The sequence below is a fragment of the Erigeron canadensis genome, chromosome 3 (assembly GCF_010389155.1).
Source record: "Erigeron canadensis isolate Cc75 chromosome 3, C_canadensis_v1, whole genome shotgun sequence".
Classification (NCBI taxonomy): domain Eukaryota; kingdom Viridiplantae; phylum Streptophyta; class Magnoliopsida; order Asterales; family Asteraceae; genus Erigeron; species Erigeron canadensis.
This window is the reverse complement of record NC_057763.1, coordinates 45,101,831-45,123,863: the sequence shown is the minus strand read 5'-3', so window position 1 is coordinate 45,123,863 and position 22,033 is coordinate 45,101,831. Positions and strand designations below refer to the sequence as shown.

Below are 22,033 nucleotides of genomic sequence, written 5' to 3'. Positions count from 1 at the left end.
AGGTTTGTCATGACATGTAACATGTTTAGTTTGATATTCTTTTTTCTAACACGCCCTGGGCCTTGCATAGGTACTGTAAGGCTGCATCTAAGCCAAAACATATTTTCATTTGAATCCTTACAGGTTGGAAAAGACATATTACACCCTCCATTTATTCTTTACTGAATTACTGTACGTAATCTTTGATAACTGCATGAATAAGTTCCCACCCAATACCTAGTAATAGTCCTCCAAATGCACAATAATACCAGGAAAAAACTTTGTAAAGACTTGAACTTGAGATTCCACATTCTACTTGGTATAAAGTAATGACTAGCTTCCTTACCATTGGGCTATTAACCGAATGGTGAATAAGTTCCCTCTTAAGTTTACTTAAATTGTATAATTTTGCTAATGTACTAAAACGTTCAATACCGCATGGTATTAATTTGCAGATTTTGCTAAACAACGACGTATTACTAATACATAGATTTCTTGAATATAACATATATATAGCAATCTTATCCTTTATATAATGGTAAAACTTAGATTTCTTGAACATAACATATATATAGCAATCTTATCCTTTATATAATGGTAAAACTTATGGTAAATGTAACCATTTAGAATATAACATTTATATATATTTTTAACTAAAAAAGGCCGGTGTTAATTTCAGTAGCGGCAACATATCTTGACGAGATGCGCAAATCAGACCTAAAGTCGACATACATGTGGATTTACATCGAAGCTAAACGTATCGATATGTCTGACCATTTTATATAAATCTAAACCCTAAAAGTGTTGTTGCTCAATGAGCTCAATTCACATGGGTTTAAGTAATTCCAACCCACCAATCGCCAACATGAACCCGACACGATTGCAGCCCCTACTTGGTAAGATAAAACAGCTTGTTGATGATATATATTTGAAAGCAGATGCGTAGTTCACTGAATCACTGCTATCCTAAGTTCCTAAATTATTTTTCCAAAGACAAATGTGAAAGTAAAAATTCAACCAACATGTTCAATATTAAATTCATCAACTTGTTAAGATCTTTAATCAAACCTGCAATGAAAGTTCCAAGAAATGAAATGTTGAAAAACATGACATTTACTCGTACTTGATTGATTCAACAATTTGTTTACATTCACTGTTGATGCTGGAACCCTTGAAAAACATAATATGTACTTGAATATTTACATTTTCATTCACTTTATTGTGAATGCCATGCTTGCCCTGCAACCCTGCCTTGCCTGCTAACTCATCATAAAGCTGGATACAAAAATGTTAATTCAGTACAAATTACATCACATGTTATTGCAATTCACATGTCTCTAGTACATGCTAATTCCTATTCACAATCTAAGTAATGGCATAATCAATCAATTTACTCCTAGGCCCATATCATAAAATTTCTTAAATAACTTACGTTTTGTGTGTTTTACCCATTTGTATCTTACTACAATTTGCATATGCATACAGGAGGTTTGAAACTTGCAGGAAAGATTAGATGCAAGTAGACATGGTGTATTAGGCCAAAGATGAAAAGAACTTTAATGCAACTTAACGATGGTGTATGCCGTAGGTAGGGGTACCATAACCTGTTGTCAAAGCATACACAACTTAGCTCCTGAAATTGGGTTTTAAGTACAAAAGACTAAACTCTCCAGTAAGATTCCTAAATACATCTAATCAAAGGGTCATTTAGAGATACGTTAGGTCATCACATTAATGTCTATTAGAGTAAATAAACACATTGGTGTATAGGAAAGGAACCTCATCCTTAAAATAGAACAGAAATTCGTCTGTAATTAACCAAATACAAGAAGGATTTAACCCGATGTTCCTTATCCAACAAGAGAGCAAATACTGAGTTGAACGAGATACCATTTAAAGAAATCAGCGTAAAACACAAGACTCCTTTTCGAAATTTGGTTTAGTGTGTCACAAACCTGTTATAATGGTGATCCCTTGGTCCTGCCTAGGACATGACACACATACTTGACCAAATGGGCCAAGCAAAGAACTTTTATGGTAAACACAGAAAAAAACAACATTTTTCTAAAGTCATTCTACAGTCTACACCAGAAACCCAAGAATTTATAACAAAAATAAAATCTTAAATTATGTGAGGCAGGCACACTAAAATAGGGCCTTAAGTCATGCCTAGCAAAGAAAAGGGAAATGACAAAAATGGTCCCCTTTATTTATGACAACCAGGCTACAAAAAGCAAAGGACAACCTTCAAATAAAAATGAAAAAGTGAAGTAAAGTGGTCACAAGATCTATGGCGGGCCTTTCTTTTAAACTTCAAAAAATAACAACTACAGTAGTCAAATAGTCCACATTGCTACTATCCATTTAAGTTCATCCTTTCTAGCAATCAATATTCAATACATACATTCTCACAATAATTCTGTATCTTCCATCCAAAAAAAAAAAAAAAAAGAGAGAGGCCAACTAGAAGAATCCAAAATGATCAAGTGGGGAAGAAAGAAAACAATTCAGACAGCATCTTCGAATGAATCTCTAAAAAGTTGGAGTTTGACGTCCATGAAGATGAAAAATGTTGCAAAACCCGAACCAGAATACGCGCGTTTTGATGATTGGAATGAAAGATGGTGCGGAAATGAAGAGAATTTGTACAATTCAGATAATAGGCTCAATGTTTCGCCATCAAGCTCTACAAGTTTTAAGAAAATGGTGTCAATGAGAGAGTTCATTAATGCAGAGCAGAAATCAAGAGAAAGGGGAATTGGTTCTACAGCGCTAGTAGAGAAGGTTGTGTTTGAAAATATATCGGACGTCATAATTCAGAAACATCACTTGAAGGCGGATTCAACCACACGACGAATCAAGGTGGATTCGAGCTTGGAGAAAGAGTGGCAAAAGCTGAAAGACATGAAAATCAATGAGGCTATTTTAAAGAATGATAATAAGGATAGAAAATGTGTTGATGCAAGCAATAGAAAAAGGTCAAAGCATGGTCGTAAAGTCAACTGTCATTCTCCGCGGATCAAAGCTCTTGAAGACGTCATGAAGAGAACAAGAATCAGGATGAATAAGGAGATAGCAATCAAAGATGCATTCAGAACTTATCTCGGTAGCTTTGCGATCATTAAAAGTTCATATGATCCAGAACAAGACTTTAGAAACTCGATGATAGAGATGATCATAGAGAATGGAATCAGACAACGAGACGAGCTCGAGGAACTCTTGGCTTGCTATCTCACCTTGAATTGCGATGAATACCATCAGCTTATTGTTAAGGTCTTTCAAGAGGTTTGGTTAGAATTAAGTAAAGGTTAACTTTGTTCCATATTTTCACATTGCCTGGATATATGGCTTTTGATGAAATTGTAAATTTGTAGTAGTAATAATTTCTACAATGTTTGATCTCTCTAGTAATCATATTTTCAAATAAACAAACATCAACTGACAATCTTTTACTTTTTTTTATCTTTATCTTTTTTGACTTTTACCATTTTTAATCAATACAAACTCTATCCCATCACAATGGTAACTTTAGTTTTGACAATGCCCCATGGGAATGTCCGAAGTTTCCTATGCTATGCAAAATTTTCAATCCAAAATTTCTAGGCAAACCCATGCAATTGTGAACTATTAGAATTTTCTATGCAAAATCTAGTCTTTATACTACTCACACGGACCACACTCGAAAAACTTGTCGTGTAAGCACCACGCTGAACATCACACTGAAGGTGGTGTTGTATCAGTTTGTGATATCTCCATCAGGGCTTGGAACCACGCCCGCACGGTTCATCATTACCACACACACATACATACATTCTGGTTATCAAATCAAACACTCAATTCAACTAAATATGTAGCCAACAGCCAAGTGTTATGAATTTCACGGAACAGAGCAAAATTCAGAGTCTGTTTATAGTACTCACCGGATCAGGTTAGCTGACCTAATTAGTTTTGGTCCAAAACTATAGCTTATTCAAATAATTAATGTGTCAATGTTAACTTTGAGTTTTAGTTTATCCAATACTCTAATAGTATTCTATCCAAAGACTGATTTAGAATGTCTTAACCGTTAGAAACAAATTTACACTTCAAACATGTTTTAGCCCGTTTAACTTGTTTCCTTTCAACCTGCATTCTTTTTCTCTCATTTACTTGTTTGACCTGCTTTTTTGGGTCATGGGTTATCCCGATGACTTTATATAACAACATTCATCAGAAGTTTAGTACAAGTAGTGTGATTGAATAACACACTACTTTATATATGTGACACACCACAAATATAATAACCAGCATAACTATATCTTAGTCAACACCACTAGTCTACTGTCTACCTATATGCCAACGGAAACACAACCAATACATATAAAGTAGCAAGAAGAACAGCTAAAACAATCACTCATCCATATTGCAACGTTTGATCAGCTACAATACCCCAGTCAGCGAGCCATTGCTCCACACGAGCAGTCTTCTTTAGCTTCAAAGTCATTAACTTTAGTCGCACCATCAATTTGATTATGTCACACAGCACATCAGATGGCCGCATCAGATTTTTGAATATCCTGTTCTTGCCATATGAAATAAACTTGTTTGACCTGTTAAATGAAAATAACCTGAATTGACTCATTTAGTAAATCAGTCGATATTAAGACCTATAGATATGTCAGAGACAGGATTCGGTAAATGGGTGTGCTAAGTATATCATATAAATGTTACCCGTAAGCATCACTTCATGACAGAAAATACTAAAATCCAGAATTCATGCTACATGATTGGGATAGGATCGGGATTTGGGACATTTTGCTCATGTCTAGAGTCTGGATCCAACTCAAGAATCGTTACCCGTAAGCATCAATTACATGACTGGGATAGGATCAGAATTTGAGTCTTTTTGCTCATGTCTAGAGTCTGGATCCAACTCAAGAATCGTTTTGGTGACACACTCTAACACATATAATTCGCAAGCACCGTCAAAGAGACTCCTCTCTCTTGCAAGTTTATCGGCCTCATCTAACAATCCAAACGGATCAATCAAGTCTACCATAAATCCATAATGCCCAAATGTAGGCTCAATCTTGTGAGTGTGCACCAATCAAACATTTTGTAACCTGCGTCTAGTAGGCGAGAATGACTACAAGCTGATACGACGTTAACTAATCTGATCTCATTACGCTTCCCCTGCCACTATTCATAGTAGAAAATAATTCAAATGCGTGTTCACCATAGTCATGGTGGCCTAATCAGTAATAACTGAATTCCATGTACTTATAACCTTCTTTAAAGTTTTCTGGAATATTTCCCGGTGCCTTTTCGATACATCCACACATTCAGCAGATAACCACAAGCGTAGTTGCTAGAAACCATCCATTTCAATCATGAACTTGTCAATTTAAGCATGAATTCATTCACCGTTGTTTAAACCCTCAAGGTGGCACAACATAGCACGTAAACAAGTGTGTAATCATTGGCCATCATCACTAGAAATCATCAAAAAGAAAAAACCCAACATTAATCCCTAACCTAGCGATATGATAAATTCACAGACTCTACACTTCATCAAACAACCGACGGACTAAACCCTTCATCCCCACCCCCACATTTGTTGATCATGTCTCTAGTTTTGTTGTTGACCCCTACTTGTTGTATGCAATTACTGACACGGTCTAAGACCATTTATCGCATATGCGATATCTATCCTTAGATGCGTTGTTATCTTGTTCATTCCCTCATATCAAGTTGTACGTATATGTCATGCGTTGGCCAATATTTTGATGAATGTAACATGTGTAAGTAAATGCAAGTAATTTAAAGTTTCATTGTATTCAAAATAGATAGACAATAGCAAACTTAATAGATCAGAAACTTACGAAATGAAAAATCAAATAATAGGCATGAAAACCGAAGAGTCATCACCAAACGTCTATAAGTGCAGGTTAAACATTTTTTGGTGATTTTTGATAGGTTTATACAACATGTTTAAACTATAATTATAAATACATATGTTATACGTTTTATATATAAGGATTAAAAACAGTAAATATTACCATTAGGCTTGCAAGCTTCACGAGTTAGTCATATTGAGATAACTATAGTTATTTGACTCATTACAGATGACATAACCGGAATCAACCATTTAGTAGTAAATGGCTTAGATTGCGTCTTCTAGATATGTCATATAGAACACCTGTATATAATTTGGCCATAGCCGGTTCCCCATTTCAGTCCTTTAAAGAAGGGATTCACTTTATATTCTTAAAGCATCCTTTCATGACATATACCAAGCTTCATGCCACTTGAGTTAGCGATTGCCTCTTTTGTCCCAAAATATAGAGAGATTTTACTGGATGAAGGTGTTCTGGCTACAACACCATTCCTTCACCAGCTAAGAACTGGTGAACAGTTCCATCAACTTCAATCATGCTACAACCAGGAGCTTTATAGACACCTTGTGCCTTCATCTTCCTCCTCAACTCTATTGCATCACTAAATCTCCCTTTATATGCATGAACATTTGACAACTGAACATAACCAGCACTGTCCTGTGGATCTAATTCAAGAAGCTTTTTAGTGACACGCTCTGCCATTTCAACGTCATTGTGACTTCTGCAAGCTCCCAAAAGAGACTCCCAGACAATCTGAGCTTCTTCAAACGGAACTTCTTTTGCAAGTTTTTCAGCCTCGTTTAACAATCCAAATCGACCAAGCAAGTCTACCATACATCCGTAATGCTCAATTGTAGGCTTGATCTTGTGAGTGTGCACCATAAGTTCAAACATATTGCAACCTTCATCTAGTAATCCAGAACGGCTGCAAGCTGATAAAATGCCAACAAACGTGACCTCATTGGGCTTAAGTCCCTCTGCCACTAGTTTATGGAACAATTCTAATGCAGGTTCACCAAAGCCATGGAGGCCTAATCCAGTAATCATTGAATTCCATGTACTAATATCCTTGTTTTTAGTTTCATGAAATACTTCCAATGCCTTATCGAGACATCCGCATTTTGAGTACATATCCACCAGCGCAGTGGCTAAAAACCCTCCCACTTCAATCCCGTTCTTATCAATATAACCATGAACCCATTCCCCTTGGTTCAAACCACTCACACTAGCACAACAAGACAACACGTTAACAAGTGTATAATCATCAGGCACCATCCCAGCCTTTCTCATATCTTCAAAAAGCCGAAACACTTCATCAAAATCCCCATCACGAGCATACCCCGTTATAATCCCATTCCAAGAAACAACATCTTTCACTAACATCCCATCAAATATACGTCTCGCCTCAACAACCAACCCATCCTTAACATACCCAGAAATCATAAAATTCCCAGACTCCACATTCCTCTCAGGCATTTCATCAAACAACCGACGCGCCAATTCCATCATACCCATATCAACATAAGCACTCAAAATCGCATTCCACGAAATTACATCTCTCTCAGACATTTCATCAAGCACCTTACGAGCAATCTCAAAAAAACCTCCTTTTGCATACATATGAATCAAAGTATTACAAACATACACATCATCATCAACCCCACATTTTATCACAAGCCCATGAACCTGTTTTCCAAAACCAACACTTTTAGCAGCTGCACAAGCTTTCAATACAAATGTGTATGTATATTTATCTGGGTCAACTTTAAAGTCAAACAACATCTTGATAAAAAGATCGAATGAGGTTTCGGGTGTGGGGCTGTTGGCATATGCGCGGATTAAGGCGTTGTAAGAATATGAATTTGGGTTTTCTAAGTGTGTGAAAATGGAGTGTGCGTATGAGAGAGAATGTGGTGGTGATACAGCAGTGGCGGAGGATATTAGACGGCCGGCGGAAAATGGGTCGCTAATGAGACCGGTTTTGATAAAGTGAGCGTGGGATTGCCGGAGCTCCGATATAGAGGTGATTGGTGGGGGAAAAAAGTTTGTTGCCATTTTTGTAAGTTGTGATGATTCTTTGAATTTTACACATTAAATGTCACTTTTTTAGTTTTTTTTTATATTGAAGTATATTTTCAGGGTATTTCTAATAACAATTTAAAAAATTGTCATTAACATGTGTAACTTGGTGGTTGTTTTACCATAAAATTTAGAACGTGAACATTTAATATAAGAGAGACAATTTTAATTTTGAGCATAACATTCATCACGTGACTTGCTATGGGAGATAAACTATAAATTCAAGATAGATTGATGAGATGATACATCTCAAAAAGTCATAATAAGACACCGTAAAAGTACGGTGGTGTGGAGTATACGCTTATATGAATTGAATTATGATCGAAACCCTTAAGAAATGGTAGTCCTAGGCAGCGCCCGATGCAGGGTCCAAAGCATGGTTTAAGGAGCAGAGTCCCAGGCTAGGTACAAAATATTTTTAATTTCTGATTGTATCTGATTGAGTAATTTGGGATGAACCACCGAAATAACTTAATATAAAGGTGTTTCACACCTATAGAAACTAAACGCATATCCAATATTTTTTTGTGTTTTACTATATATCTCCTACAAATTGTGTATTCTATGTGGAAAACAATTGATACTATGGGTTACTTGTTTTTCAGTTGTGATCATTCTAGCTACATTTGGAATGAGATGAATGTAATCATAGAGGATAAAGATGCTCATAATAGATGGCAAGATATTGAAAGATCTGTTTTAGTAACAAGAAAAGCAATAATATATAGGATGGCTAGTGTAGTTCAAAAACTTAGCCTTGCAGCATGTGTTTATATTAGGGGTGAATACGGTTTGGTTTGGTTCGGTTTTTAACTAAATCAAAACTGAACCATTATAATTCGGTTTTTGAAAATTAAAACCATTGGGTTTCGGTTTTTTCGGTTTTGTTTTTTCAGTTTTGGTCTATTTCGGTTCGGTTTTTCGGTTTTAATCGGTTTTTAATCACTTGTGGTTTGGATCAAATTGAGCTTCAAAAGTTTATAAGTTTATACCATATAATTACACCTTAATTAATTTCGACAAGTTTTCAAAACAATATTAGTAACAATAACACAACAATAATGACAACAAATCTATAAAAGTGAGTTGTACAAACTTCAAACAAATTTTATATATAACTATTTATATCTTTTACGCATTGTTTAATTATACAATTATTAAAACAAATTAATTTTGTTGTGTATTTTCACTTAAAACATATAAATGATATTATTATATACACCTAAAAATGCAAATATAATAACATATTTATCAAAAATTAATAATAAAATGATATAAATATAAAATAAAGTAAAAATATATATTTTTGGTTAGGTTCGGTTTTTATGGTTCGGTTTTTCATTAGAAACTAAAACCGAACCACAACTTTTTGTTTTTAGAAAACCAAAACCAATGGTTTTTTGTTTTTTCGGTTTTCGGTTTTTTTGGTTTTTATGATTTTTTTGGTTTGGTTTTTGCTCACCCCTGGTTTATATGAAGGGGTGTTTGGGGTGAACCACCGAAATAATTCAATATGAAAGTGTTTCACGCCTTTAGAGACTAAACGCATATCCAAATTTTTATTTTTATTTTGTATTTTACTATATATCTCCCACAATTTGTGCACTCTATGTGGAAAACAACTGATTCAATGGGTTACTTGTTTTTTGGTTGTGATTATTTTAGCTACATTTGGATTGAGATGAACGTAATCATGAAGGATAAAGATGCTCATACAGATGACAAGATATTGAAAGAATTGTTTTAGTAACAAGAAAAGCAATAATAGAGTGGCTAGTGTAGTTTAAAACCTTAGTCTTGCAGCTTATGTTTATACGGTGTGGAAAGAGAGGAATGTAATAAATTTCGATAGGAATCAAATTCCTAAAGAGAAGCTAACAGAACAAATGATGGAAGTCATTAAATTTAGTTTGATGAGACAACAGTTTAAAAGGGAAGAACTTATATGAGATTGAAACAAACATGGAAGTTGTGAATACAAAACTAAGGAAATGGAGCATAGACTATCAGATAAGTATAGATATGAAGAGTAGGAAATGATAGAGGTAGATGTAATATTAGGATATAGAATAGATAAAGAGATAAATAGAGATGTATATGTATATGTAAACTTGGGAAATGTCTAGGGTCGCGTTTGATAAAAAAATTGATGAAATCTGATGGAATTGGAATTAAATTATATTTTTTAGTGCGTTTGGTTGTTCAAATAAGGGAAGATCTCATTTGTAGGAATGTAAACATTCTATTCTATCATTTGATAAATCTCTATTTCTTGTGGATATATGGAGGAAGGAATTTAACTTCTTCCGTCACTTGGATTTTCAAAAAGTCAAAAACATTCCGTCAAATTTCATTTATTCAAATCCCAATTCTTTATAAGATTTCATTCTTTTCAAAAAACATTCCGTGAACCAAACGCACCCTAAGTCTTTACAAAATACGATGATTATAAAACTTGGACGAAAAAAATAAAATAGAATAATAGCCAAAAAAAAAAAGCAAAAAAATAAATAAATAAAAAATACATCATCTCTCCATAGTTCCTCGTCCTTCTCCATAGTAGGTAGTCTAATATCTCGCTTTAAAGATTTAAAGGTTGTGACCATGCCATGAATATATAATATTAAGATAATTCAAGGGATAAGGCGGTGATTATGACGTGATGATGTTAAAAAATCTCCATAGTAATTGATCAGAGGCATGTTTCCTAAACAATTAATATTAACCGGTGTCCATTGTTAATTGACCTCATATTTCATTGGAAAGTCTCTATCAAAATTATCAATCACAAATATATATTATGAACATTGATCTATGTTAACCACCAAAGCTAGTCAATGGGCAATTCTGGATCGAGTCGGACCATATCCATAAACTAACATGACTTGAAAATTGACATTGTAACAACGAGATTTGAAATCCAAAATACAACACTTTATTAACATGATAGGAAAAGAATCAAGTTTGAACTTTAGAAACATTTGTGAAAAAGAATTGATATACTTACCACTTTTTTTGCTACATTCTTTGCTATATTTACATAATGTACAACTGGAACAGTAAAGTATAAATCAATCATCCATAATTATGATAAATTTATCGAAATAATTGGTATTTTTGTGCTCTCCCCCTTTCGTGAAAAGAGTGTGTGGAATTGAGGACTTGATTAAACACTAAACAAACGATACAAACAATATTTCGAGACTATTGTCAAAATGTCAAATTACCAAAAAATGGTAAAACGCCAATCAATGCAGCTGTACCAAAAAAAGAACACAAGTAAATTATTTAATAAAAAGTAACTCTCAATGTCGTCTTTCACGGGTTTTGGGTCCCAATACCGTCTTCGATGGTGTATGAGGAGGTTGATATGTAGACAACCTTACCCCTACCAAAGGTAGAGAGACTGCTTCCATGTTCTACCATAAGTCCAAGAAAAGGACCTCCAGCCTTGCTGGACATGAGGATCGATATTATTTAATAGGAATCCATATTAGTACCATACTTTTTTATCTATGTATCATTTGGTACAATTTTAATAGCACATGATATGAATAGGATTGATAGATCGATCAAAAGTTATGATACGATTAGTTATGATACGATTATGAATTCCCTTATTTAATGGATGAACAAAGTAAAAATAAAAATATGATTTGAATTTCAATGTCTTTGTATCTGCATACATCTAATGCACTAAGAAATGTCTCTGCCAACCCCTAACATTTACAGGCACCCCCCATAAGGGAACATCATACTTCTACACCAAAACTCAAAAACATAAACAAATCTTTTAAGTTGTTTCTGCAAGACTATTTACATTCCTTGTGTTCCACAAAAATTTACCGTATAGATCAAACCCTTTGCGATCGTTATCTGTCATTGAACCACCAGGATTCTCCGTCAAGAACTGTTCCCAAAACCCGTCGTTTACACTTGTCTGCTCAGATTTTAAATTCTCTGTTTCTTGCTCTTCGTCTGTGACAACGGTCTTGAACGTCTCAGAATTCATGTCAATCTCATAATTATCCTTTGATCCTGTTTTTTGAGTTATTAGTAGCTCATGATCCAACTTAGGTTGTACAAAAGCATCATGATATTCAATCAATATATCCTCCCAAAACATAAGAGAAGACTCCAACTGATCCACCAATTCCAAATCTAACGCTAAAAGGGCGTCTGTAGTTAGCCTGTCGTCAGAAATATCAACGTTAAAGGAGTTGTTAACTTCAGCAGTAGAAAGCCTTCTCTTTCGATCAGTTTTCTCCAAATTAACTAGAGCCGTTTGGTGTGAAGTATTATCTAAGGCACACAATATATCTTTCTGATGCTCTCCAGCAATCTTTAAACACTCAGTCAACGCACGTGCTGCTAATTCAATCTCTTTTTGTTCTTGTTCGTGCTTTTGAAACTCTATTGATAGCGATTCTTTCTCGTAACGCAGCCTGTGTATCTCTTTTTTGTATCGAGTTCTTTCTGATTCAGTCAATGGAGAAGATGTAGAAGCTCCATTCGTCTTAACGTTCTGCATTGAATGACTGTGAACGGGCTTTCTCCTATAGATATTCTTCAAAAGATGCGGTTGGCCTCTTATAAAGTCTTCATTCGCAAATTCCCATTGTTCTGGATCGATCTTTCTAAAACCCTACAAGATTAAACCATAAAAAAATAAATTAAAATCACCTAACAATTACATATATATATATATAGAAAAAGAGGATACAAATTAGAACCCATGAAAGCATTACTCACATATGTATTAAGTTGCCTGATAAAGCTCGAGAAGTTATTGTGCTTGAAGAATCTTGGAAGCAACTCGCCTGAAAACTCAGGCGGGTTCCACACGATGAAACTTCGATTGTTATGACTCCACGACACGATATGATCGGTCAAAGGGTCATCGACCATTTCATAAGTCTTGGCGATAAATGGGGGCAAACTATTGGCATTACTTTGAGCATCACTCATTCTAAACCCAGCTACTAAAATCTCACCTCAAATTTCAAAATCTTTAAACTATTACCAAAATCTTGTTACTAACTCAAGTTTCAAAATCTTTAACAAAACTTACTAGAAAATGAACTTTTTTTTTTACTAGAATCACGAAACATGATTAACTAAAAATGGCTAAAATACGACACGCCAGATGTTTGATGCTTCACCTGAAACACGAACAATCAACAAAAAAATGAGTGCCTTATTAGTATCTATCCCTTTATACATATATAATCAGTACAATTACAAAACTAAAATTATATCAAAATTTAGTCACTATATGATCAAGTCACTGTTGTCCTATTTGTACTACTTCAAAAAGAAAACAGTTCCTTTTAAGTCATAATTACATTATTAAGAAAAAGAAAACCAAACATCAAAGTCGTTAAAAATAGCAACCCATTTCCGGAAAAACTTAAAGCAAAAGAAAACCCACTTTAAACAAATCTTAAAAACCAGGCAAAATATATACGTACAAGATCAACAAAAAAGAAACTGCACACCAAGTGTTCGATCAATTACCTGAGAGAAAAATAAAACATCCGAAGATCAAATATTCGAATATGGGTTTGTTAATGTTTTGAAAACAATGATGTGATACAATTTGCAGGAACCACGTTGGATGATTATCTTTTTGATGATGTATTTCTATTTTTTTTTATAACGTGGGCTTTATTTATATTAATGACTTCTGTAGAAAATATTGATAGCGTGACGTATGGGCTTCGGTAGGCATTGACCCTTTGTTCGATTATTGTTCTCGAAGTTTTTTTTTTTTTAAGTCACAACGTAGAAGTATTTGCAACTCACACCCTTATAGTTATGGCTTTATTACCTTTTAAACCTTAATCATATATACAATAATAATTCGCATTCGCATGGAGAAGTTGATAGGATTGCAAGATAATCAGCACCGGACTAATCTAGAATTTAGGGGGTGTTTGTTATTGTGATTATAATATAGATTTTGCGTTTTCAAAATAAATTATGCATTTTCAAAACTGCGTTTTGAAAAAGCAGATAGGTACATGCTTCTTCAAAACTGCGTTTTCATAGCAGATAATCACTTTTTCACACAAACACTTTTTTAGATTATTTGCGTTTTACGAACGTAATAATCAGATAATTACTTCAAAACGCATTCCCAAACACCCTCTTAGAAAGGGAGATCCTCTTAATAATCCTGTTAATCATAAGATCATGACAAATGGAAAGATCAAGGGGTGAAAAGATGAAAGATAATAAGTGTGTTACACATGTCAAATTTTAAAACATTTAGTAAGATTATTAGGCTAAAGTTTAGAAGGATAAATCATTTCCCATTTAGAAAATTTAATTAATCGGATGAGATTTCTCTTCAACGTTTCAGCAATTACAAACTTTTTAGCCCAATGTTGTAACTTGATATTCTCGTGATCATTTTCGAACTATTTTTCTATTACCCTTAACATGTTTACATGGTTGAGGGGAGAGAGATCTTTTGAAAGATCTCATGCTTATGTCGACCATCTTGTCAATTTAAATATTTGCTTAAAGATTTAATAAATAACGTGAGTAATTAAAATCGTTAAGATTGAGAAATTTATCAATCAATGGGCTATAACTTGGATTTGATATTAAGGGGTTGGTTGCTTGATTGAGAAAAATTGATTAGAATAGATTTTTTATTTTTTTTTTGGTAAAGTTAGTTTCGATTCATACATGTTGAAGACAATTTTAACCAGCGAGTTGTTGGACCTCCAACCCCTCATAGAAAATACCTTGAGATGAGAAACTCAAGACTCGAACCTGATACCTTGGGAAAAACTCACCTCTGATGTCCACATAGTGGATTTAAAAGATACTTCTAGCCAACCCACTTAAGTGGGGTTGGTTAATTGATTATAATAGATAATATTGACTTTAAATTTATAAAGAAAATAACTTAAATAAGAAATTATGACCTTTAGAAAGGACTTAACATTCTATAGGCTTATTAGCTCCATCTTTTCATACGCAACGGTTTAAGTTTATGCTCATACAACTATTGATAGGCGTAGGCGGAGCTAAGATTTGATATTTAGAAAGAAATAGCGTTGATTTAACATTTAATATTAAAATAACTTAAATAAGAAGTTATGTTAATTGAAAAGGAATTAGCATCCTCTAGGCCCGATTAGCTCCATTTCTTCATACGCATACGATTTAAGTTAATGCTCATATATACAACTATTGATGTGTATTGTTTGGCTCCGTTGAAAGTTGAAACTCAAACTAATAACCTAAAGTCCTAGACACCTAATGGTAGCTTGTTAGCGGTATCTAACTGTTGCATTGAATGCCATTACACTAAAGTTCTACGACAAACTTTATAAATTTTTTTTTTTTTGAAAAGTAAACTTTTATTTCACACAACCCCGGCAAATTACCGGCGGTTTATATACAACAAACTATACAAACTTAAAATTACACCAATCTTCCCAAGTTATACCCTTGTTCTTTGTGCGACTCCTAAACCACAAATACCCGAAAGACTTAATGTCTTAAATTATTCCAGTCGCATCGCGCTTAATCATTTCAAACTTGATCTCGTTTCTCGCTTTCCAAATACTCCAGCAGCTTGTCATTATAATACCCTTGATGACCATCTTTTCAAGTTTGCTTTTCCCCTTAATTTCATGATATTTCAAAAGGTCTTTGACAGAGAAAATAAAGAAAGGAGGAGACTTACACCAATCACTTATATATTGCCACACTCTAGCCGCTATTATGCACTCATAGAAAATATGCTCGACTTTCTCAATTCCTTCCCCACAGAAAACACATTCCGGATTATCAAAAAAGCAGTTTCTTGCTTGCAGAGCAGTCGATGTAGGTATCCGATCCATAACAGCTCTCCACATAAAAACGTTACATTTTTTTGGAACCCATTTACACCAATCGAAAACATACCTGTCAGTGAAATCTCTGTTACTTATGATCAGGTCCTTTACAATGCTAACCGACATCACCTTGTCTTTGGCGCCCATCCACACCCATTTATCTTGCATGTTCGACAGACCCGTACCATCCAGCAGGTTTACTAGGCTCGAAAGCTCACACAGTTCCTCCGAAGTGTACGGAGATCTGGTCCAATTCCAAGACCCATTAAAAGCCATCTCCTCCTGATTAAACCGATCAGCTGCACAAACCTTCTTATCCCATATATCAATCCAAAATTTGATATTCGTTCCCATCCCCAACTCGCCTTTCATCATTCTATCAATCCCTTTCCCTGTCACTTTAATCTCTTCCAAACATTATAACTAATACTCGGATGTTCGTTAAGTTTGTTATTTTTTTAACCATTAAGTATCTGAATTAATAAAGTGATTAAATAGATAAATAATATTTATATAAATTAAGTCAATTCAATTATTTTTTTTTAAAAAAAAATTATTAAGTAAAAAAAAAACATTTCTAGTGACTTAATATGGATTAAGTATTTTCTTATTTAGACATGATTTTTTAACTAAGAGAATAAACATACAATACCTTAGTTTATTTTAATTTGTATAATAACGTGCCGCAAAAGTATATGACCAACCAAATCAATTCTCAAGACCCCAACCCCAAGGGGAACTGGATGTCTGGATTTAATACGTGTACTAATTGCTTGGTCCCAAATCGTACCCACCGAGTATAACTTCGGACAAGTGATTAATGATGTCATGAACTATTTTTTAACACATTTCTAATTAAGAAGTCATCATCTTCAACTTCTGTTATCTTTGAATTGTGATGGTGGCATTGTATCAATTATGAGCTAAACAAAAGTTGATAAAAAGATCGAAGAGGCGAAAGCGATTAATATAAAAGAATAAATTAACAATCAAAATATTGAAATATGGTTAGAGTTATTGGTCATATTTTACACTATACAAGTACATTACTTTTCAACTGATAAAAGCTCTAGTGGACCATCATATTGATCAACTTCTAGAATCCCGTTTAGTTCCAAGCGCAATGCTCCAATATGCATGCCATTGTGTTAATTAGATAACGAATATAATGTTTGTGAAGCCAAACCAGTTGCGTGTCTTTATGGTATATGGTTGAGATTTACCGGTAAATGATATCCAACGTTTATCCCTATTATTCCCTAACCAAATGCTTTCGATTTCGAAGTCCCACTTGTAGCAAAGTTATATTAAAAATGTACCATGTGAGGTAGTGTGTGTGATTTTCTAATCTAAATTAAAGTATTTCATAATATATAAACTATCATATAATTAATGTCATGAACATGATGTGAATGAAAATTTTTGAGATCACGAGAACAAGAACTAGAGAAAAGTATAGTAACATAGTTAGACCATCCGTAAGTCCGACACATAGTGCTAGCGTTTTACCCTGAACACGTTGACACGTCGGTGCATTTTGCATTGACCCACATATGTTGTTGGAATGAAATAAAAATAATAGAGTTAATTACAGAAATCCTGGTGTGGTACCCATTTTGCAGGTTTCATCCCTAACTTTCAAAAACTATAGTTTTAGTCCAAAAAATTTTGCTCCGTCAACAGTTTTAGTCATGGCCATAAACGTCCGTTTAAAACCAAATCACGTGATTCACACGTGATGGGTAATCTCGTAAATTGACTTAATAAGACCCAGAGTTAATTACAGAAATCGTTCGTGTTGTAGACGGTCACTTGCAACTTTCATCCCTAACTTTCAAAATATTACAATTTTGGTCCAAAATTTTTATCCTCAATCTATATGAAAAGAAATATCTACACACCCAAAAAAAATCCTAATTATCCAACTTCTTCTATTTCTATCAGATATAAATTCACAAACAATCTTAACTCACACCCTACTCTTTTTTTGAAAACTAGAGATTCAGACTCTCTTTCATTTAAGTGTTTATGGGTTTTAAGTAATTGATATATTTTTTTTACTTAGTTTTATTTTTGTTTTGTGAACTTATAAAAACAGAGGAAGAGCTAAGAATAATTAAGACGGTGAGATTTTTCTATGATTTTTTTGTTTGTGAGTTAGTTGTATATAAAGAATAGATCCAATATATATAATTATACGAGCATGATACCCGCACAATGCGGCGGTGATGATTGCGGTAAAATGGTGACGACAAATGATGATGGTGGTGACGGCAAGTATAGGTAATTGATGTAAAGATGTTTGATTTAAAGTGGGTAGTAGAGATATTTTATAATATAAGGGGATAATGGTGTAATTTAAAATTAAAGGTGGTATTGATTTAATTCATTAAGGATAATTTAGTCATTTTGTATGTCCCATTGTTGTAAACTTTCAACATAAGAGGATAATTTTTATATAGTAGTATAGATATTATGTTTGTATACAGATCATGTATTGATATGAAAGTAATGAGATTTGGAGTTTCATTATATTTTGGATTTTAAATTTGTGTTTGATTTTGGATCTGGGATTAATTGTATGATTTGTATCTGTGATATATGTTATGCATTAGAAATCCAAATGATTTTGTGTTTAATTTTATTTTGGATTTTTGACCAAAACTGTAATTTTTTTGAAAGTTAGGGATGAAAGTTGCAAGTGACTGCCCACAAAAGAGACGATTTCTGTAATTAACTCTGGGTATTATTAAGTCAGTTTACGAGATTACCCATCACGTGCGAATCACGTGACCTAATTTTAAACGGACGTTTATGGCCAAGACTAAAACTGTTGACGAAGCAAAGTTTTTTAGACTAAAACTGTAATTTTTGAAAGTTAGGGATGAAACCTGTAAGCTAGGTACCACGACAGGGACGATTTCTGTAATTAACTCAAAAGAATATATAGAAGAGGCATTATGTTTGTTTTATTATTAGTGTTATTTAGAATCGAATGAAATGAAAATTTTATATATAATATATAAAAAAGACGCTACACAACAGATGACATTTAGTAACTGAAGCTTTTTCTGACTAATCCGATTAACAATCACAAAAGCCTTTTTTACAGGGTAATTTAACAATTCTGATTACTATGGAGTAGTAAATATAAATCAATTTATAAAAAGGTCATAAAAGATTTCTCTCTAATAAAGTAATAATATATTTCTCTCCGGCACTCACTTGTCTCAACGATTCTCCATATATTGACAGTCCATGAAATTATAAAAAGATCACAAAAAAATACCTTACAATTTTATATATTTTTTTTCAAAAAATTTTATTTTATTTATGATGTCATATTTAATATTGAATATTTTTAAAGATAAATTCATTAAATACTTATTTTAAATTTCTATTTTTATTTAAAAATATTTTTATGTTTTATTAATGCAATAGGTACCCATATATTTATAATCCCTTATAAAATATATTGGACTCCTTATTTTAGAAATTTAACAATCTATTCAATATCCTCATATTGCCCCTAATTCACACGTTACCTCTAATTCTATATCTCTAAACAAGATCTAACACACAGTCACTTCTTTCTCTCCTTCCTATTTACAGACACGCATATCGATTCCCCCACTGTTTTGTATTATTATCACCGTTTAACCGTCGCAACGCGCGGACACCAAACCTCGTATATATAAATTATGTTAGTCAATTTAATATCTTCAAACCAAGTTATAATATGTCAATAACAAAAATTACATATATTTTTTTATATAATTTTTTTGCTTTTAAAAGTTTTAGTTAAAATACCCGAGTTAAACCCGAGTTTATTAGCTAATATGTTATAACATAATAACAAAGGTTTTTATGTAATTTTGATTCCATTTCAAGATAGTATGGTAAAAAAAATCAACCATGTCCATGAAATTAAAATGATACTGTAACTATTTTAAAGAATGAGATTTCTTAAGTAATAGATTACAAATTATCCACCAAACACTTAATTTTCTCCATTCCAATTAAATGCATCATTATTTCATTATGTAGTCTATCAAACCCAACCTTAGATTCTTTGAATAAAACGGCTTCTAAATAGTCATTAACAAGCAACTTCATACGGCCAACACCATGATTTATACGCAGCTGCATAATTGCATATCAACATTATCTCCAAAACATCACTGTTTGCGAAGACAACATAGATATATGAACTAGTAACATGATTTAAGACCATCAACAGTACTAGTAGTTGGTGACGATCGAACACTTGTCGCTAATATTGTAAACAAGAGTAGCCGTTGACGAATATCACTTGTCGTGGTGCCTTAAAGAGGACAACCATACGTACATATCTACTTTGAACATTTATCCTTTTACATACTTGTCACTGTAGAGGTTTAAACCCACAACCTCTTGATGCTTGGCCATCTTATTACACCGAGTCATTTCCCACTTAATTTATGCCACTATTTTAATCTTATTCCCAAAATATACTTGTTTTTGTAACAATAGAAAAATCTATATCAATTTTTAAATCATGTTCTTATCTTATGCTTTTTCTCCTATATATATATGATTAAACTTTCTTTGAAAAAGTCTTAATTTAACTAATTTTTTATATACAATACTTTAATATTTCTTTTTAGTGATATTAATTACTTCTTTAGTTTTCTACTTACTACACATTACCACGTTACATGAATAAATGAAAGAAAATTTTTAATTAAAACTAGAATTTTTCACCCAAGATCAAGAAAAGATCAAGAAAACTTGTATGAGCTTGTGGATTTAACTCTTTTTGAGAATGGTTTTCCATTTTTACATGAACTAAAGAAAAAGATAAGTAATGATAATAGAGATGGAATAATGTATATAATGAACGATTATTGTAGTTAGATTTAATAAATGGTGAATGCCAGCATAGCATATAGCCTTCATTACTATATTTTCATTAAATTATATATATATATATATATATATATTCATGTAATGTGTAGTAAGTAGAAAAAAAAAGATGTAATTAATATTACTAAAAAGAAATAGTATTAAATGTTATTTATAAAAAGATAGTTAAAGAAGTAAATGAAATTGATAATTTAGGTAAAACTTTTTTAAAGAAAATTTAATTAGGAAGCATAAAATGGGAAGAAAAAAAAAAGGTTTAAAAGTGGTATAGATTTTCTAGTGTTTTAAAAAGAGGCATATTTGGGGAAGAAGATTAAAAAAATAAAAATAAAAAGCATAATGTGGGAATGTTAAGTTATTACATATATAATCTATTTAGATTTTATTATGCCAAAAGGCCTATTTGTATAGAAAGTACCAGCATGAATGTTAAGTTATTACATATATAATCTATTTATAGATTTTATTATGGGTCCGAATCATATCGAACATATTCTTAAAAAATAATAGAATTGGAGATCGATCGAGCCATCAGATCAGATTATAAAATATAAATAGAGCTGGGGGGACAATAAAATAATACAACGGGTGTTGTAAAGCCGCCTCAAAAATCCTCAATTTCACGCCATATGGTACCATCAATATCACCATCTATCCATGTCATCTTTGGCTCATCATTACCGTCCACATAATTAAGAGGGAAAGTATATATATAAGTTAACCAACGGTCAAGGTGGTGGCCAGGGTTGAGCCCAACCCCACCGGGTCCATCAGGATGGCCCTCTACTTAGCCTCTGCATGGTCGTTTTCGGGTCGCCAAACCGGCGAGGGTAATACCACCAACGTGAAATTTTAGGAGTTTTATTTTTTTTACCGCGTATTTTAGGTGTATATATTGTCAAATATTTAGGGGATTATTGGATCAAATTTAATTTGTCACGAGTGTAATGTGGTTGACTGGTGTTGCTGACGTGGTGGATAACTTGGGTCGTTGGTGTTGTATTGTTATTGATATAAATAACTTCTTGACATGATTATGGGTTCAAGTCTCGTACACATCAATTTAAATTTCTCGGTTTGTTAGTATATGGTGCTAACATTTGATGTTTCAAATATTTCTTTGGGCTTATAAAGAAATTCTATGACGTTCTTTGTTATCGGGGATCGATAATCAATTATAAAAAAAAATTACAAGTAAAATTTGACGAGACCATTGCTAATAGCCTAATATATACAAATTAAAATGATATATTGACGTGACGGATCGAAATTTTTAAGAGTTACTATAGGTGTTCACATTTCGGGTTTTCTTTTTTTTTTTTAAACAGCAAATAAAGT

The 22,033-nt window shown here is 33.0% G+C and overlaps 4 protein-coding genes across 5 annotated transcripts; 1 reads left to right on the top strand and 3 right to left on the bottom strand.

The window, feature by feature from the left end:
- The first annotated feature begins 2,360 nt into the window (after nt 1–2,360).
- LOC122594450 (transcription repressor OFP4-like) lies at nt 2,361–3,416 on the top strand. Its single transcript, XM_043766900.1, has one exon. The coding sequence runs from the start codon at nt 2,458–2,460 to the stop codon at nt 3,289–3,291; it is 834 nt and encodes a 277-aa protein (XP_043622835.1). The 5' UTR covers nt 2,361–2,457; the 3' UTR covers nt 3,292–3,416.
- Nucleotides 3,417–4,157: 741 nt separating this feature from the next.
- Nucleotides 4,158–7,923, bottom strand: LOC122593401 (pentatricopeptide repeat-containing protein At4g18840). Of its 2 annotated transcripts, XM_043765807.1 has the most exons (3): nt 6,018–7,923; nt 4,690–5,450; nt 4,158–4,586 (listed from the first exon to the last, which is right to left on the bottom strand). In XM_043765807.1, the coding sequence occupies exon 1, from the start codon at nt 7,908–7,910 to the stop codon at nt 6,333–6,335; it is 1,578 nt and encodes a 525-aa protein (XP_043621742.1). In that variant the 5' UTR covers nt 7,911–7,923; the 3' UTR covers nt 4,158–4,586; nt 4,690–5,450; nt 6,018–6,332. The 2 variants fall into 2 exon arrangements, with proteins under 2 accessions (XP_043621742.1, XP_043621741.1); XM_043765806.1 differs by having other exon boundaries at nt 4,158–5,450.
- A 3,649-nt stretch (nt 7,924–11,572) lies between these two features.
- Nucleotides 11,573–13,555, bottom strand: LOC122592935 (heat stress transcription factor A-4c-like). The gene is made up of 3 exons (XM_043765269.1): nt 13,452–13,555; nt 12,687–13,096; nt 11,573–12,579 (listed from the first exon to the last, which is right to left on the bottom strand). Exons 2-3 carry the CDS (start codon nt 12,900–12,902, stop codon nt 11,728–11,730), a joined length of 1,068 nt encoding a protein of 355 aa, XP_043621204.1. The 5' UTR covers nt 12,903–13,096; nt 13,452–13,555; the 3' UTR covers nt 11,573–11,727.
- Nucleotides 13,556–15,451: 1,896 nt separating this feature from the next.
- Nucleotides 15,452–16,162, bottom strand: LOC122592223. The gene has a single exon (XM_043764418.1). It carries the CDS (start codon nt 16,160–16,162, stop codon nt 15,452–15,454), a length of 711 nt encoding a protein of 236 aa, XP_043620353.1.
- Nucleotides 16,163–22,033: the final 5,871 nt, after the last annotated feature.